The 18,943-nt window shown below is 49.9% G+C and overlaps 1 protein-coding gene across 2 annotated transcripts in view; it reads right to left on the bottom strand.

Annotated features, from left to right (window-relative positions):
• Nucleotides 1–16,441, bottom strand: part of BMP6 (bone morphogenetic protein 6) — a 165,292-nt gene extending 148,851 nt beyond the window's left edge. For both annotated transcript variants that reach the window (XM_070361240.1, XM_070361241.1), the window contains exon 1: nucleotides 15,693–16,441. In XM_070361240.1, coding sequence (XP_070217341.1) covers nucleotides 15,693–16,308 — 616 coding nt within the window. In that variant the 5' untranslated portion in view covers nucleotides 16,309–16,441. The remainder of the gene's footprint in view (nucleotides 1–15,692) is intronic.
• Nucleotides 16,442–18,943: the final 2,502 nt, after the last annotated feature.

Genomic DNA, 18,943 nt, shown 5'->3' with positions numbered 1-18,943 from the left:
AGCCAAACTAGAAATTTAGTTTTTCTCCTAAAAAATGCAAAGTACAGCTACATATATTTAAAAGGTGTAAAACACACCAGATCATCACTTGATGAGACGGACGCATCTCATTCTCATAGTTCCCGTGGCAACATCCTACAGCTCCTCAAGTCAACTGTGAAAGAACTACATTTGCTGCTTCCCTTCCCTCCACACTAGGGCTAATACATATCCTGGAAATGAGAATGCTTACATCTGGCATACTCCGGTAAGGAGGGCAAAATGAAAGTGGGTCAGGAAGGGAAACAAGTTTCTCTGTCCCAAGACCTACCTGTCTCACGATACATAATTTAAGGACTAAAGAGCTGTTTAAACAACTTCTCTAACAGCCAATAAAAAGATAAACATCCCATTTCGCATGCCCTTACTCTCATTTGACGTTTTTTTCCAACCCATTTGGACCCACTTGCTCCCACTTAAGCCTTCTCTCCGACTGACTGCTCAGAGGTTCATTCTGCCTGATTCATTTCCCCAGTCGTCTGGAAAGAAGACAGGTGGGGGTGATAACTCCTGTCTGCTCCGGGCACCCACTCAAGAGACCACCCTCGACCTGGCCAGCCCTCACTGCTCCTGGTAGGGGAATCTCAACCCTGCCCTGAGTTTTGATCCAGTTTGGGTTTTTAAACACTCTCTGTTGCTTAGTGGGGAGCTGAGTGACTTCGCTTCAATAGACATGATGTCACCCCCTCAGCCCTTATGCAAACAGTGTCTAACACCTTCGCGATGGAAGCCGAGCCAGCTGACTCCAGGAGAAGCTGACAAGATAAGTATTTTGCGTCGGCACCTGCAGGCGGAGTCAGGGCACAAGCTGGAAACTTAAATTTAGACCCGGCAGCACTTCTGACTCGATGAACACTTCTTAAAGTCATAATGACTGACATCAGAGAGAGGAAAAATAACATTTCTCCTTTCCAAGGCCTTTTTTCCCTTCCCTCCACCATCCAGAAAGTCACAGAATGTAAACCCAGCAAGAAGGCAGTGTCTTGTTTTATGACCACCGTTGCCCATGGAAGTTCAGAAGCGTGCCTCTGACCTGCAGGGATTCACCACACTGAGGCTTCTCTCCAACAGCCGGGGTTATTGCAAGGAGAGAGAGAGAGAGACCACCACACACAGTCATTACATATAGAGAAACTGACCGCCATCCACCCCACGAGCATCTATTGAGTACGTGTAAAGTAAGGCACGGTGCCAGGTACTGGGGAGAGAAGAGTCGTCCAGGTGAACAAAGCATCACACGATGAACAATCAGGGACGTGGGTGTGGAAGGTGATTTGCCCAAATCCCCCAGCAAGCAGGTGGCAGTGCCCTCACGGGAACACAAGGCTCCCACCTCCTGCCTCTAAACCACACAAAACTCATCCACAACACAGCTGACCATCAAACGTGCCGTGCTGCGCCGGGGAGGGTCACTAGACCCCAGCGTTCTTTCCAAGAGGCGTGGCGCATGGTGGGCAAATGTCCAGAAGGCTTCCTCAAGAACACAGCCTGGGAGCTGGGCTGTAGAGAACAGGTCCCACGGAGAATGTGGAAATGGGCAGAGATACAACGAAAATGAGAGGAATCGGGAGAAAAAGCCAGAGGAAGGGAATCATGGAGCAGACGTGGCTGGCTGAATGGCAGTGGAGACGAGGAGGGGAGGGATGAAGTGGAAACAGGGTGGAGTCAGATGGCATCCTGGCATCCTCAGGAGAGGAGGAGCCAAGGAAGGTGACGGAGGGGGAAACAGGTCACATCTGTGCTACAGATACACCAAGCTGGCGCTGGTGCAAGGGCGGCCGGCACAGCACCCCAGGCCAAGGTCAGAAAGACCTCATCTGGGGAACAAGGGAAGAGAACGCAGGAGAAAGATGGGAGTGAGAGATTTCAGACGTAGGAACGGCAAGTCCGGCAACCGCTTGGATGTGGGCATGAGGCTAGACCAAAGGCGCCCGTGAGCAGTCGGCACCCACCGTCCACGTAGGCTTCTTCACGTGCAGATTCCCACAGCAAGCCCCTGCATCCCGGCTGGCTCCAGGAAGGCTTTCATTGCATCGACAACAAGAGATCTGTGCTGACTCTGAACTGAATGACTGTCCTGCCGTGAGACGGGTACAGACACAGAAACTGCCCAGTTTGGTAACCACTTGACCAGTCATTTTATACCAGTGGGATCTGACAAACTGAGGTTTGATTTTTGTATGTATTTTGTTTTCCATTTCCCTTCTCTAATCATTCATTTTTAATGAATTTGACACAAGTAGGGGTCCACAGAAATTTGGACATTTTGAAAAACCCAACTGGGGCTTGCGCAAAAACAGTTTAAGAAGCAAACTTTGACCACACTTTGAATGGACAGGCGAGTAAGACGGGCTCACGTGATCAGGGGCTCCCACTGGAGACCTCCCTGGGGCTGACATCTGGCCACCAGAATCCCCCAGTTCCCAGACCCCATCACCGCAGCCCACTCAGCCTACACGCACACCACCTGAAAGGCACCACCCAGCCACATTACCTCCTTATTCCTACATCCGAGTGGGCTCCCCCACCCCAAACCCACGGCGATCCCAGCCCCGTGTGCAGGTCGAGTATTACATGCCAACCCTCTGAATCTTTTTTTTATTCAGGAAATGTTCCCAAACAGCTATACAGGGGACAGAAAAAGAACCAGGAAAGAGCAAGCAGAGTCACAGAAGCTAAGCAGAGGATTTCTCAGGACTGTGCAGCAGGTGGTAAGGTGTGTCAGAAGGTTAAAGGCTTTAAGAGAGGAGGGTGAAGACTCAGGGAAGGGTGCTTAGTCGCCTTTGATAGAAGAATGTCCCCAGAGTGATGGGGACAGAAGTCAAACCGTAAGAGGACAGTAGAAAGTGGGCGAGCTTCGCTGAGTGGTGGGGGAGGCGAGGAGAGAGCTCAGCAGCTTCACCAGACTGTTCTATGGTGTAACTGGATGCTATTTTGAACATTAACACGACTCTCGATAACAATTCTCTACCCCCGTTCTCCAAATTCTCCCCTATCTCCTAATGGTTAGGGCTTCCCTGGTGGCTCTGTAGTAAAATATTCATGTGCCAGTGCTGGAGATGAGGGTTTGATCCCTGGATCGGGAAGATCCCCTGGAGAAGGAAATGGCAACCCACTCCAGTGTTCTTGCTGGGAGACTCCCGGGCTGGCTACAGTCCACGAGACTCAAAAGGACACAGTTTAGAGACTAAAGCACCTACTACAGAGCCATTTAACCCCACCTACTAATGGTTAGTGTAAATCTGCAGCTGTAAAGTCCTTTTCCTTCCTTGCTGAGATAATAGGGTGAGTGACATCTGTCACTCTTCAAAGCAAAAGGCCATAAAGAAATACAATACTTACATGTTCTTACACCCCCCTCACCCAGACGACACAAAAAAAGGATGCAGTTCTATTTAAGCTTCCAGGATCCTTGGAGAAGGGTGAGCCTAGCAGGGGAAAGTCAGGAGTAAACTGGAGTCTGCTTTCTTAAATGTCTTGGACTTGTGCCCTACCTCAACTGCCAGAATTTGAGAGAGACACAAGCAAGAATCTTGGTGATGTTTGCCCGAGGCATCAAACCCTTTCAGCTTGAGTATCAAGGAGATGCCAACAGTGTCTCTAACCATCCCCAAAGGGCCCCAGATGCTTGATCTTGAAATCAGAAGAGATCTCATTTTTCATTATGAGCTCCTATAAAAAAAAATAAATACGGGAGGTGAGATACAGGATGGAGGCCGGTCAACACTGCAAAGAGCGGGCTTGATCCTGGAGAGTTCTCTGACCCAAAATCATCATTCACAAGCATCTTCAGCAAATTCCATTCTTAAGGATGTTCCAAGCATATACAATGAAGCATGAACTGAAATGGCATCAATGAAAGATGGGATTTTCACTACACTTCCTCTATATTAGGATATTATTCTATTTCCTAGCATAGGCAACCGTTTAAAAAGAATAGCCCTGGATACACTATCTTGATTGTGGTGATGGTTTCAGAGGCACTCATATAAGTCAAAGTTTATCGTATCATATACTTTAAATAAGCAGCCTACTGTATGTCAATGATACCGTAAGAAAGCCGTTGGAAAAAATTAATAAAAGATATACATATGGAACACTCCTAGAACCTCTGAGCATTATAAAGTCTGGGGTTTCTCTGCTACATTCCAGAGAATGAAAAGGCTGTAGTGATCAGGGTCCAGCCAGGGAAAGAGAAACCCTAGCAAGTGTTTACAACAGAAAGAATTGAATGCAGGGGACTGCTGGCATCACAGTGGGAGAGGCAAGCAAGTCATGGTGAGACAACCCACAGACAAGCAACAGCCCGAAGCCACGGCTGCCTTCAGGAGAAGAAAGAGGGCCTGGGGCCACCCGTGGAAGTCGGCACCAAGCGGCCCTTCCAGACAGGGCCGAAGCCGCTGGAAAGGAAGCTGCCTGCGGTCCCGCCGCTGCTCTACAGGGAGACCCAGGAAGGGTCAAGAGAGACTATTAGGGCAGAGAAATGGCACAAGGATGTTTCATGGGGGAAAGGGGTTACAGAGCAAAAGTCAGCTCAAAAAACTCTAAAAAGCATGTTAGCAGACTTCCCTACTGCTGGGCTTGTCAAGGCTTTAGCATGCTCCCAGACACGGGATCTCCAAGAGAAGAATGTAACGCTAAGTGCTTCCACACTCTTCCTCTGCAGAGCATTTGGGAGACGTGTCCCACGAAATGCTATTAGGAAAACGCTGATCCAGCCCAATATTCACATTTACAGACAAAGAAAGACGTTGAGATTTGGCTAAGTGGCTTGAACAGGCTAAAAAGGGATAACACAAAGACAGGAGGCTTAAGCTTCTGGAATCTTAATCAAGAGCTCTTTCTTCAACTCTGCACTGAAGAGGCCTTAAAGCACTTTCTATCACCCTCAAGAAAACCAGCTGCTTAGCCACTCTGGTGAGCGAGGTGTCATTTTGGTGGTAGAAGCTATGAGGCTCCATGAAGAGGTGTATACAGCGTGCTGTTCATGACAACCAAAGGCATCAGCACCACAGAAAAAGAAAAAGGTGTAAAAGAGGAAATAAAGGCAGTGGGGTGGCCAAATTTATTAATGGGAGGAAGAGGAGAGAGAAAGGAGAGGAGAGAGGGGGAACCAAGCTCCACAGGGTACCACTCACATGCTTGAGCCGTCTGGGCTTCCGCCTCTAACAGTGACGACACGTAGGTGCGTGTACGACAAACAGCCTTAAGCCAGCAGATACACAAGCAAGGTGCAAGATTGGTGAGAGGGGTTCCCAAAGCTGGTATGAGGGCATTCTGCCCTAGAGACCCCAGCAAAATGCAGAGGCCTGTTCCACAGCCCGTGGGAGAAATGCAACTCTCCCAATAGCTTCAGCTGAAGACACCTGAGTCCTCCTCACCTTACCCTCCATAAGCCTTTTGGCTCAGACTTCTGTCCCAGATGATGCTGGTGGCACAGTGCATGAGAATCCACCTGCCAATGCAGAGGGCGTGGGTTTAATCTCTGGTCCGGGAAAATGCCACGTGCCAAGGAGCAACCAAGCCCGTGTGCCCAACTACTGAAGCCTGCACACTCTAGAACCCACATGCCATGGCTACTGAAGCCCCTGGGCCTAAAGCCATGCTCCACAGTGAGAGAAGCCACCCCGTGAGGAGCCTGGGCACCACAACGAACAGTGCGTGCTCCCCGCAACCAGAGAAAGCCACGTGCAACAGCAAAGACCCAGCACAGCCAACAGAAATTAAAGTTTAACAGAGGAAAAGATTTCTCTCCCACCAGAGAGTGTGAAACCACCATGAATACTAAGCCCGGTGATACGGGAGCAAGCTGAAGTCCTCAAATGTACTGACACAGCCCTGGTGCCAAGCTCCTCTTTTTGAGGTTTCATCTCCGCAGGGATGTGTCAGGCGATAAAGGGAGTTGTGTAGCTAGAATTGAGAAAATACCCCAATCACACAGATAGCTGACTCAAGGAGAACTGGGGGGAATTCGTGAAGGGTATCACCTTACGATATTTGCAAAGAGATGCTCACAGATCCCCAACCTACCTCAGACGAATCGCCAGCTATTTGTTCAACAGCACTCTTGAGGGTTACCATGCTACTTGACTACTGCCTTTTCTCATTATTTACCATTAATCGGTATAGCCTTTTCTCACGGAAAACAGTTCAAAGCAAATGAGCCTAATCTACTAAGACCACCAGTTTACGGAGTCTCTGTTAATTTAATTTTAATCTGATCTAAACAGTCTCTCCTGAGGAAACCTTTTCAAGTTCCCGGATCCTGCCACTAAGGGAGTAAAAGGTATTTTTGTTGAGTTTCTCGATCCAAAACTCACACGAAGTTTTAACAATATTTTTTTCTTCCTTTCTGAAAACTTGAACCCCTCTCCCCAATAACATCCCCCACCCCCCAAATTTTAATAATTTACAAGCACAGAATTCCTGATTCTTATCCATTCCTCAGGCTGCTTTCTTTTACTCCCCCAGTCCCGCCGAGCACGGATCAAACAGGGCACAAGCCAGGGAGAAATTTAATCGCTCGTATCTCTGCCTGAGGGATTGTCTAGGTACTATGGTGACAGACACCTCACTGAAAGCATGTGGAGGAAAAAAGACTTTAAACTCCTAGACTTATAAAAAAAAAAAAGAGAGAGAGAGAGAGGTTTCTAATGGAATTGCTGTCAACGCACAGAAACACAAAATAAGGCCGGCAAAGTCAATCAAAACTACTCATATACTGATGGGGTAAAGCTCCAAACAATATTGTTCGAAGGTATTTTGTTTCTCTTCCCCCAAACTCTGCCTAAGTTGAATTTTTGGGTTTTTATTGATTTGCTTTTCCAGCTAAATGTACAGTTTCTCCACAGATTTTTAGGTGGAACTACTCCATATGATACCATAACCATGGACACATGTCATTAAACATTCATCCAAACCCAGAGAATGCAGAAGACCAATGGTGAGCAATAATGCAAACTATGGACCCTGCGTGATACTGTGTCCATGCAGGGTCATTGACTGGAAGCTGTGTACCAGTCTGGTGGGGAATGGTGGTCCTGGGAGGGGGTGTACGCATGAGGAGGTATGGGCATACATAGGAAATCTGAGCTTTTCACTCAGTTTTACTATAGACAGACTGTTCTAAGAAGTATTTTTACTGTGCAGGTTCTCTGCTACTTTGTTCTGATAGAGGTGTGTTTAATAACATCTGGGGGGAAGTGAGACTTTTAGTCCTTCATTGCGTGGTTTTCAAAGCTCTGTCTTTAGGGTATGTCAATTCGTAGATTGAAAGGGGACGTGGGGAGAAAGTAAGTGGTCTCAGAGACCAAGGTTGATTATAAAAGTCTCCCAGCCACATCACCATAGAAAATAACCCAGACGAGGCAGTGGTTAGTTCCTGCTCTCCCGATACGCGAGTCAGAATTTTCTGCCAGCCCGTGTTCGTGAACAGGAAGCCAACAAGACTGTAAACACAGGAACCCCCACCAACAGACACAGATGTGGAGGGCTGGAAGTTCCACCCTGGACAAGGTGAAAAGGCTAAGGGGCAGGGGAGTCGTAATAAAGCTGTCAGCTGGTTTCAAAGTTCGGCGGAGAGAGGGCTCCTGGGCTGTGCCGCCTGCCTGCTGAGAAGTCAGCCCGCTCCTCCCCCCTCGGACCGCTCAGATGATGAGAAAACAATCTGAACATAAAGTCAGCACGACGGAGCAAGGACGTCTGAAGCGTGGGACAATCCCCGACCTATCTGGCAGGATCAGAAACCAAGGGCGTGTGCCCATGAACCCAAGGGCCAGGAAGGCTCTCCCACTCGGAACTAGAACCTCATTCTGCAAAAATGCTTGCAGGGGAGTCTTCGGCCCAGTCATCTGGGACTGGGTTGGAGATAACTGGACCGTGGGGACCCATCCAGGAATTACCTGATGCAATTTAGATAGCATCTCTATTATGGACCTAGTCTGCTTAATAATGGACATGGGCAGGGCAGGAAGAGAATCAGAGCCTGTGAACATCAGTAGAACAATGCTGCTCAGGGCAACGTGGTTTTCAGCTCATTTTTGGAGAAGAAAACAATTCTTTAAGGTCAACGGTCCTTCGGCATACCAAAGAGGAGGATATTTATAGAGATGCTTAGTTTTTGTTTTTCTTTTCTAAAAGCAGAGTTCTAGGAGAGAATGCTATCCACTAAAAGAAAATCCACAAAATTCCAGATCTGGGCTCCCCACCTCTTGCCCTGGGCTGCAGTCTTGCATGCTTTTAATTTCTCCTGAATTATCCACTCACGTCTGACCAACAACTCTATGGCCCTATTTCTCAGATGCTTTAGGCTCTCAGTGGTTCTGTTGGTCGTTCCTCAGCTTGAGACGCACCAGCAGTGAGGAGGAAGTGGGCCCAAGTACCTCTCACAGTGTAACTACAAACAGAAGAGATGACATGAACCTTTCACGCTGTAAATTCTAGGACCTATGGATGACACAAATGGATCATCCCTAGCTGCCAATGGATAAAGGAAACCCAGCTTAAAAAACACGTTGTCCACTGCTGGGCATGTTCCTCCAGAAAAGCAATGTCATGGAAGATAGCTCCATGTCTCCAGCCAGCTCCAGGGTCTAGCTTCATAAGGAGGCTGAAATTCTACTTATTGACAGTGGGAAAAAATAATTGCAGAGCACATTTTCAAAACACTAGTAAGTGGAGCCAAAAAGTCCAATCAACTTCAGCAGACTACAATGTCTTATTTCTAAAGCTTGGAGGGGGTACTAAATTAGGAGTTTGGGATTAACATATATATGCAGCTGCTGCTAAGTCGCTTCAGTCGTATCGGACTCTGTGCAACCCCAGAGACAGTGGCCCACCAGGCTCCCCCGTCCCTGGGATTCTCCAGGCAAGAACACTAGAGTGGGTTGCCATTTCCTTCTCCAATGCATGAAAGTGAAAAGTGAAAGTGAAGTCACTCAGTTATGTCCGACTCTTCGTGACCCCATGGACTGCAGCCAACCAGGCTCCTCCGTCCATGGGATTTTCCAGGCAAGAGTACTGGAGTGGGGTGCCACTGCCTTCTCCGATATATATGCTACTATATATGAAATGGATAACCAATAAGGACCTACTGTATAGCACAGGAACATACTCGATATCTGGTAATAGCATGTTAGGGAGAAGAATCCAAAAAAGATACATGATACATATATATATGGATAACGGAATCATTTTGCTCTACAACTGAAACTAACACATCTCTGTAAATCAACTATAATGAAAAAATTTTTAATAAATAACACAAAAATTAAAACTAAAAACCATTAAAAAACAGATATTACTGCAGTTTCAAGAATTTCTGGCATGCACTAAGACTGTAGAGGCTGATATATCCCCGGTTCTTTAACTAGCTTTCATGAAAACAAGACTGGCTTTCCTTCGCCTTAACACAAGTGTCACCACTATCCTAAATAGCTGGTAGGACTAGGGGCATTTTCTGGTCCCAAGTTTCCAGAGGACAAAAGGTGGAAGAGAGGGGAGCCAGAAGGTAAGAATATTATGAGAAAACGTGCTTACATAAAAGCAACTCGGCTGTCACGACGAAAACAGAAGTGAAGACAGCAGTACACACCAGCTCTTTGTGGGGAAAACAGAGGGGAGGAGAAGATGCCAGCCGCACCCCACACCAGCCCCTGGGTGACACCACGCGGCCAGGACAGCTATGTCATCTGCCTGGGACAGGCTGGGTAGAGTGATGGTCAGCATGGGGGGGGAGGGGGAGGAAGGTTAATGTGTAACAGCTGTGTATACGCGTGGGCCTCTCAAGGGCTCAGATCGTAGCAAGTGTCTACACTGATTTCTACTCCTTTTACTCATACTTACGGAAGCTTGGACTACTCTGGAACACGATGATCTGATTAAAATATCGCCCACTTGTCTTCCCACTGCTGGAGGCATCAAAGGCGATGTCACAAATTTAGACAAGAGGAAAGACTGAAAAACTAGAATAAGGCTCAAATGGAAAAATTAAAAGTGCAATGTCTTCATATTAAGAAAAACAGAGCCTCCCATGGAATAATCCATTGTTAAACACAGGATGGTAAACAGGAGAGGGAAAAGTACCCAAAGCTGACTGGACCCAAGAAATGGTACTCGCCTCACTTTCCTAACTCAGCTTCATAAACAGACGGGAGAGAGGCAAAGACCAGAGCGACTGGTCATCTGAGACTCTCTGATATCCAGTATTCACCCCTCTCACTCCCATATCTAAGCAAACGTGTGAAACTCAACATTCAAAGTAGCCAAACTCTGAAGGTACAGGGCTGAAGCAATTACACGCTGAAGAAAGTGCTGAACTGTGGGGATTTTTTCACTGACACAGATGTTTATATCACTAGGGATCCTTCCTCTATGCGAATCAGAGTTAAGTTCTCAACAGAGGAACTAAGAATGACTCAACACATCTAAAAAGGATTTATACCCATTCTTAGAAGGACATTCAGAGGAAGCACCATCTGAGAGCTAAACAATGGTATCTGCTTGCCCTTTGATCCAAGTTTAAGAACATTTTGTACAACTTGGTTGAAATACCACTGAATTTCACATTTAGTATTTGAAATCTCTTTAGAGGACCATCCACTGCTTTTCTGAGCCACACTCCTGCAATCAAGTTCTTCAAACTATTTTTGCTGTGAATAGCTTGCAGGCATGGATTTATTTTCTCCTAACAAAAATCTTCCTAAACACAGGCAGCTTAAATGAAAAATAGGCCCACTGATCATATAAGAAAAAGACACTACAGTGTATCTGGTTACAAATCCAAGGAAAGAGTACTCCATTTTTCTTCTAATTTATGTTTCCCAAGAGTAATTTTGTTCAGAAGATTGCCAGTATTTTTAGTACAATAAGTTTCTTGTTACTGGTAGGAACACATGCTGATTCCTTTTTCTGACCATAATTTGAGTGGGTTTTTTTTTTTTTTTTTTTTTTTATTTTATCCTAGCATCTGCGGGCTTCCCTGGTGGCTCAGCTGGTCAAGAATCTGCCTTCTATTCGGGAGACCTGGGTTCAATCCCTGGGTTGGAAGATCCCCTAGAGAAGGGAAAGGCTACCCACTCCAGTATTCTGGCCTGGAGAACTCCATGGACTGTATGGTCCATGGGGTCGCAAAAAGTTGGACACCACTGAGTGACTTTCACTAGCATCTGTAGATCAATACCTCATTAATTTAAAATAAAGTCTGACATGCAGAGATTTAACTAAAACTTTGCACTACTCTCAAACGTAATGCCTATTATGAATTAATATACACACAGGTAACTAATAGAAAGGTGTTTAATAAAGCCTGAAAATATGCATCAGATATCATGAATCTCAGACGCTGAGATTACCTGTCTTCACTTACCTCAAATGTTTTACTTAATAAAAATCATGTAGGTTCTTGTTGTTCACCTGAAACCATCACAACATTGTTAATCAGCTATACCCCAATACAAAAAGTTAAAAAAATCAAGTAGGGATTTTCCTGCTGGTCCAGTGGTTAAGAATCCACCTGTCAACGCAGGGAACACGGGTTCGATCCCTCATCTGCGAGGATCCCGCATGCCTCAGGGCCACTAAGCCCGCTCGCCTGTGCTCTGCAACAAGCAACAGCGACCACTGCAATCAGAGGCCCCTGCACCAAAGAGACGCCCCCACTCACCGAAACTAGGCAAAGCCCATGTGAGGCAATGAAGACCCAGCTCAGCCCAGATAAATACGTTAAAGTTCATAAAAATCAGTATGCCACTTGTAAATGAGCTAAATAAAATCAGATATCCCCTAAGCAGATTCGTGAAATACGAATTTTACATGAATATGCCTACTTTCACTCCCTCTTGATTAAGCACCTTCAGTATGCTCAGCATTGTGTTAGGAACTTCGGTTACAACAGTGGATAAGCCTGGCTGCTTTCTGAGGCTGACATCCTAGAGTGGTGACAAACAAAATGAGTAAGCAAATTTTAAAAGAAAAAAAAACAGCACTCCCTGTGATAAGTGAAACCAAGGAAATCAACAGGGTACGGTGACCGTAAACAAGTGAGGGAAGGTGGGGGCCGCAGCAGTTCCTACCAAGTGGTTAGAGGAGGTTTCTTCTCAAAGGTGAGCTTTAAGCTAAGACCCGAGACAGTTCAGGATACTTCTCCAAGGTCACCACATTGGCAGGCTTGCTTCTCAGGCTGCCAAGACATTTTCAGCGCTAGGAAACAAGTAGGAAAAGGCACCCATGGCCAGGATTGAATGCAGGTTAACGAGCACTCAGCTTGCCTGGCGGGCACTCTGCACACCAGCCAGTTAGAACGAAAGAAGTTATACATCAACAGACTGCTTACCCAGAGAGTGTAAAGCCATGAACACAGCAGCCAGATGACCAGCCTTGGGGACACGCAAAAGAAATGTATCCTGTTGATTCATGCTTCCTGATGATGGTCTCTGACTGACAAGGCTCCAGGCCTTTTCAATGTATTTCATGAGTAAGTTACTCCTCTGTCCCAAGAGGATGTTTACAACGATGTAACACATTCCCTTAGACCTACAGTTTTTAATTTGTAACTTTCAGTTTGTAACTTACCTAACTCAGTAGGAATATAAGAACACTTTAAAATCCATCCTGCTACCTTCTGTAGGGTTCTTTTAGTCATGTAATACAGTAACTTAACACGCCGTTGACAGGGAGGAAGAAATCTGTGGATTGTCTCAACACCCTTAGGGAATCCACATTGCGAAGCAATTACTGAGCTTCCCAGGTGGCGCTAGTGGTAAAGAACACACCTGCCAACTCAGGAATCATAAGAGCCACAGGTTCCGTCCCTGGGTCAGGAAGATCCCCTGAAGGAGGGCACGGCAACCCACTCCAATATTCTTGCCTGGAGAATCCCCATGGACAGAGGAACCCAGTGGGCTACAGCCCATAGGGTCGCAAAGAGTTGGACACGACTGAAGCGACTTAGCACAGCACAAGCAATTACTTCTTTCAAATGTACTGTCCTAATGGTCAAAGCTATGATAATCAGATTTCATCACATTTTTAGCCTCTCATAATAAAATCCTCCTTTCCTACTGCTAAATGGATTAATATTAAATAGCATTGCTTGAGTGGCAGGTGGCATGGCTTCTGACTTGGATTCAACTTACCTGGAAAGGTTTTCTCCTCTACCCATGTGGAGTCCAGAACCGGATCTACAGATAGCTATAACTTGCAATCACAAAGTCTAAGAAGGGCTTGGGGCAGAATTCCCTACCTAGGAGTCTCTTTTGTTTTGTAACAGCTGGTCCCTGGCCTGAAATGACACTATTATTGAGTTCTTTTAGAATTTTTCAGTGCTATTTTTTGAATCTTTAAAAATCTTTCTGAAAAATCCCTAGGGAGATACTATGTTAAACGGTTGCTTTCGCAGGATTAGAGTTGACAAACAGCTTCAAGCTTCAGAAGCCACGTGTACCTGTAGACCTGGAAAGCTCAGAAAAGCAAGGAGAGAGAACTTGGAGGTCACTAAACAGTGAATGTCAAACTTTACAAACTTGCCTCAGGCCAACGTACAATTTCAAATACCAGTGGTTCTCAGACATTGGAATCACCCAAGGATCTTTAAAAAACGCTGATATCCAGCTTTCAGCCACGCATTGATTTAACTGATGGGGGTACCACCTGGACATCTAGGCCTAAAAGCCCTCCAGGTGACTCATGCACAGCAATGTTTGGGAGCCACTGACATAAAGAAGCATTGCTGTTAACTGCTTTCTGGAGTGATCTGATTGCCTTCAGATACCAGGTGGTATCTCCCATGCCAGGGCTTCTGGACCGTAGCCACTAAGATTCTGACTTAACTACTCTGGGGAGCAGCCCAGCATCACGTGTGCCAGGTTGAGAACCACGACCTTAAGCCTAAGAACTGTTTTCTGGAAAGTGTGATACAACTGTCTCTGAAGAAGTCACAAGTGCTATTCTTCCCACTTTGTTCAAGTCGGGGATTACCCCCAAAAGGCAATGAAACATTTCTCCAAGGGAAGAAATTTAGGGGATTAGAGGGGGGGTAATGAGGACGAGGGCAGGGGATGGAATTTACTAAGACAGAAGCAGCAGGGATGTTAGAATAAGGAACAGCGCTGGTGCCTCCCCGGTGCCCCAGCTTGACTGACTGGCTTGAGAATTTCCTTAGAATACTTCTTGGAGGTGGCTCCACCTTGGCTTTGATCCCAATAAATTGTGAAAACTCCTGTCCAATCAGAACCCGTGGCGCTGCAAGGAGCCAGACAGGCAGGCCTGGAGCCTCCAGTCCCTGTGAGATTCTGCGTCAGGAGTTTCCCAGGAGGATGCCTGCACCCCTCGGACGTCTGCGGTCTTGCTCCATACCCTCGGAACCCCGCCCCTCCGCCCCAGTCCTTTCTTCCCCCAAAGCTCAGCGGAGTTGATTCTCTCCTTGACAGACTTATAAAGGACTCGCTTAAGGGTTTTGACATGGGGATTGTCCTTAAAAGACGGACGTCTCCGACGTGGCTTGGAGACGCGGGTGCTGCTCTGGCAATGCCTGCAAACCCACTTCGGGGCCTGGGCAGAGCCGCGCGTCTCGCCCCGGAAGGGAAGTCCGCGGAGACCCACCCCACCGCGCGGCTGCGCCCGCTCCGGTCGTGGCTCCTGCGCCCCACTTCTCCCTGGCTAGAGCGCGGCCCCTACATCGCTGCGTCTACGCTGAGTCAGTTTATGAATGAAGAGGAGCATAGATCGGAGGCACAGATTCTGGGAAAAGTCCTCCTCACGAACGTTCTCATTTACAGATGCGAAGACGCGAGGGGGAAAAGCTCTGACTCGGTCCGGGTTTGCCACAGAACATTTGCGGCTGAGCCCGATTTAGCCGCCCTTGAATTTCCATTCTGTTGCCTGGCAACCGGTTCAGACCAGCTCCCGGCCCAACCCCAGCCCCCAACCCGCACCCTTTCTCTGCCCGTGCAGCTTGGGCCGAGCTGATCAGGAGTTCAGCCTTTGGGGGCTCGGGCCAAAGACATGTGAGCGAGGGTACTAGGGGAGCGACCCCAAGCCCGCGCGAGCCCAGCCTGGCCGGGGCTGGCGAGCCTCCCGCGGTCCTTTCGGGACTTCCTTGTGCATCCCTCTCCCCCCAGATCGGTGGACACTACTTAACCACAATCGTCAACTTTCCTTAAGTTCTCAGCTGCTCCGGGATTCTCTGAGATCCCGATGGGAGAACAGGCACTCTCAGAGTTGAGGACGCCGAACAAAACAGGAGGGGGAAAGTGTTGAAGCGCCTTCTCCGTCCCAGCTGGCCCCACTCGGGCCGGACTTTTTTGTCACAGTCGAGTTAACGGGGCCCGAGCCGGGCACCAATTGGGAAAAGCGCGGACTGTGCTCGGGCGGCTCGCGGAGACGCGCCAGCCAGCGCCGCATTCGCGGCCCAGTGCCCCAGACGCCCCTGCGCCGCGGCGAGCAGCCCGGGGCTGGGAACTCACGTGCCGCCCCCTCTCCCGCCCCCGGGCCGCGCAGGTGGTGCGAGGGCAGCTGGCGGGTCCGCGCTTCCCCGCCGGGGCCCCCAGCGCCAGGGGCTCCTCCACCCTCTCACGCCCCGCGCCCAGGAGACTGGAAAGGGGAGGATGTTCTGGTCTTTACGCTACCCACCCACTCACCCCGCCCCCGATACTTACCCAGGTTCACAAAGCTCATGACCATATCGGCGTCGTTGAGGAAGGCGCTGTCCTGCGCGCTCGTCAGTGGGGACGCGCCGCCGCCAGGCCCGGTGGCCAGGAGGCTCCCGCTGCCGAGGGGGTGCGCGGCGCCCGGCGATGGGGACCGGGGCTGGGACGCGTCGGCCCCTCCGCGCTGCCCGGGCTGCCGCCTCTCCTCGTCCGAAGCCCCGTCCTCCTCGTCGTCGGCGGACAGGGCGTTGTACAGGTCCAGCATGAAGAGGGGCGCAGACTTCAGCCGTCCGGGCGGGGGCTCCCCGCGAGCTGGCTGCTGCTGCTGCTGCGGGAATACCGGGGGCTGCGGGAGGCCGTGCAGGGGCCGCGGCCGGTGCGGGAGCCCCAGCACCGACAGGATCTCTTTCTGCATCTCCCGCTTCTCGTGCGTCTTGAGCCGCCGGTACAGGAAGCCCGAGGAGGAGGTCTGCGGCGGGGGTGGCCGCTCCGCGTGGCCCGGGCTCCCGCCGTCCCCCAGCAACGCCCCCCCGGCTGCGGCGGCGGCGGGCAGGGGCGGGGGCCCGCAGAAGCTGCACAACAGCCCCCACCACCAGCACAGCCACTGCGCCGTCCGCCCCAGCATCCCCGCCGGGCCGGGCGGGCCCCGCGGGCCCCGCGAGGCGTGGAGCGGCGGAGCGAGGCCGGAGCGCGGCCGCGGTGGCCCTTGGCGTGAACAGCTCCCCCCGCCACCTCTCGGCGGGCTCGCTTCCCCTTCCCGGCCTCAGTCCTTATCTCTCATGGTTCTCTGGGGCGCCCCCAGTTGCCCGGACTGGAAGGGAGGCGGAGGGGGCGCGATCCCCTCCGCAGAACCACTGGAGGGGCAAGGGGAAACCCCGCACTCCCGCGGAGGTCTCCGGAGGCGCAAGGTCCAGGCCAGGTGCGTCCGAGTCCGGGCCGCGCTGCGGCGGGCGTCCTCGCCCCTGGGCGAGTCAGGGGGCAGTTACTTTAGGGTTCAGCTGCCGGCGCACAGCCCTCCCGGGGCGGCTCACCAGCGTCGGGGGATGCCCGGCATCGCCCCCGCGCACGCCTGCGCCTTGCTCGCGCGGCCGCCGTGAAGTGCCCCCGCCGGAGGGCCCCGGCCGTGGCGACAAGGCGTCCCAAGGTGCCAACCCTCTCGGCAAGGCTTGAACTTCCTTCTCTCTCACAAACTCCGCGCCCCTCGGTCTCCGGATCGCTCTCGAGATCTTGGCGCGCTGCTCCCCTGCCCGAGCGCAGGCGGTGAGGATCCTGCTCTCCGTTCCGTGCTGACTCGGCTGCCCCCACCCCGGCCTAACCCCGGTTCGCAGAAGGGATGGGAGGGACGCGGGCCGGGGCGCGGAGCGGCGGCGGCGGTGGCGCCGGAGTTCGCAGGCTACCGCCTCTCGGAGCCGCGCTGCCCGCAGCGGCCAACGTGGGCTTTCTGGTGCGCCTCTCGCCCAGGTACCGCACTCCAGCCCCCGGGACGCCCCGCCCCCTGGAGATGGACAGGCCGGCCGCCAATGGGGAGGCGCGCCTCGTCGGTATTTAAATGGACCCGCCCCCTTCTTGCACCCTCCCTCTCCCGGGAGGCGGCGCCTCCGCCGAGTGTAGGTTTCAAGTATAGAGAATTCTCGCAGGCGTCCCAGGAGCAGCGACTCAGAAAGGCAACCAGATCATCGGTAGGGAGAACGATCTGATCAGAGCCCAATGGAAACCTTGCTCTTTTACGATTCCATAAAAGGCCTAAACTGATGTTTTTAACTAAATAAAAGTAAAGTCAGCTGTTAAATCAGTGTCACCTGACTCAGCTGAGGAAGAATAGAAAAATGATGCTTTTCCCATTCCTTCCTTATTTTCTCTAATTGATGTAATGTAGTCATTTAACAGTCACGTGGCTTCTCCAAGACAGCTGCTGGGACTTGGGGCACAGCTGCGGAGAAGCTGCTCCCAAAAGCCACAAAGAGGGTCACGTATAAGCCAAACCCTTCGTCCAGAGGGCTTGGGCCGAAATATTTTTATTTATTTCTTTATTTGGGCTTCGGCTTTGCTTCTTAGGGGCTTCCCTAGTGGCTCGGTGACGAATCTGCCTGCAGTGCCGGAGACCCAGGTTGGACCCCTGGGTTGAGAAGATCCCCTGGAGCAGGGGATGGCAACCCACTCCAGTACTCTTGCTTGGAGAATCCCATGAACCGAGGAGCCTAGCAGGCCACAGTCCATGGGACCAAAAGACTAGGAAACAAATTAGCGACTTAGTACTGGCACTTCACTTCTTAAGCTAGCCCCCAAAAGAAAGCCGGTGTATTCAGATCCTATAATAGAAAAACGCACCCCCACCGCCATCTTCTTGGAAAGGTTTCAGTGCTTCTCCAGTTTGTCTGTTAAGGTTGCACCTTAATGTATTGAAATGCACTCTAGTTCACATGAAGCAAGATCAGTAAAACTTGAGGTAGTACAGGTAATTTCAATAACTGTAGGGGCTTGGCGTGTTCCCATTATAGACAGGGCCCTGAAACTCTGGTTGCTGGGAACATTAGACAAGATCAAGCACATAAAACACGTTATAATTTTATGGCAGGCTCACTTCTCAGTTAAAGACACTGCCCCTCCATCCAAACACCACCCCCACCATCTGCCATCCAGGAAGCAAATTCATTTGCTCTTCCCATCCAAAAATGCCAGTTATTGCTGCATCTTAGAAGGAAGTTCTTGTAAAACATTTTAATCTTTTATCTACCTGGTTGAAAACATGTGCCTTAGAAATCAATACTGACCTGGCTGCCTTGGTTCACAGAGTCCAAGGCATTTGGGAGCCAGACCAACCAAATACATAGAGCCTTATAGGATCTGTGATCTTAAGGGACCATGAGGTTTCTGCTGATTCAAGCCTTATAAGCATTTTTACTTTGTTTCATAGAATCTGTTTTGAATGGGTAAATGTTTTTACCTCCCATCACCCCACCACTCACTGGATTGCTCTTATCTGTTGTCCTGTTTCAGCCCAGACACACTAGTCTTTAGGACAGACTTTGGTTTTACAAATGTCCTATAGCCATTGCTCTCAGGCAAGACAACATCAGCCACACTGACAGCCAATCTCTAACCATCTGCAGGTGTTGTTTTCACCTGAAAAGAGGAACACATCACTCCCTTGGTCTGGGATTCCAGGCCCCTTAGAATTCAAGAGCCTCCATCTCCCTCTTTCTTCTGCTGGGACCTGTCAGCAGCGTGAAGTCGTTGCAGTGCAAAATATTGCAGCCCCC

The sequence above is a fragment of the Bos mutus genome, chromosome 23, assembly GCF_027580195.1.
Source record: "Bos mutus isolate GX-2022 chromosome 23, NWIPB_WYAK_1.1, whole genome shotgun sequence".
Classification (NCBI taxonomy): Eukaryota; Metazoa; Chordata; class Mammalia; order Artiodactyla; family Bovidae; genus Bos; species Bos mutus.
Note: the sequence above shows the minus strand (reverse complement) of the source record. Positions and strands in the feature narration are given on the sequence as shown.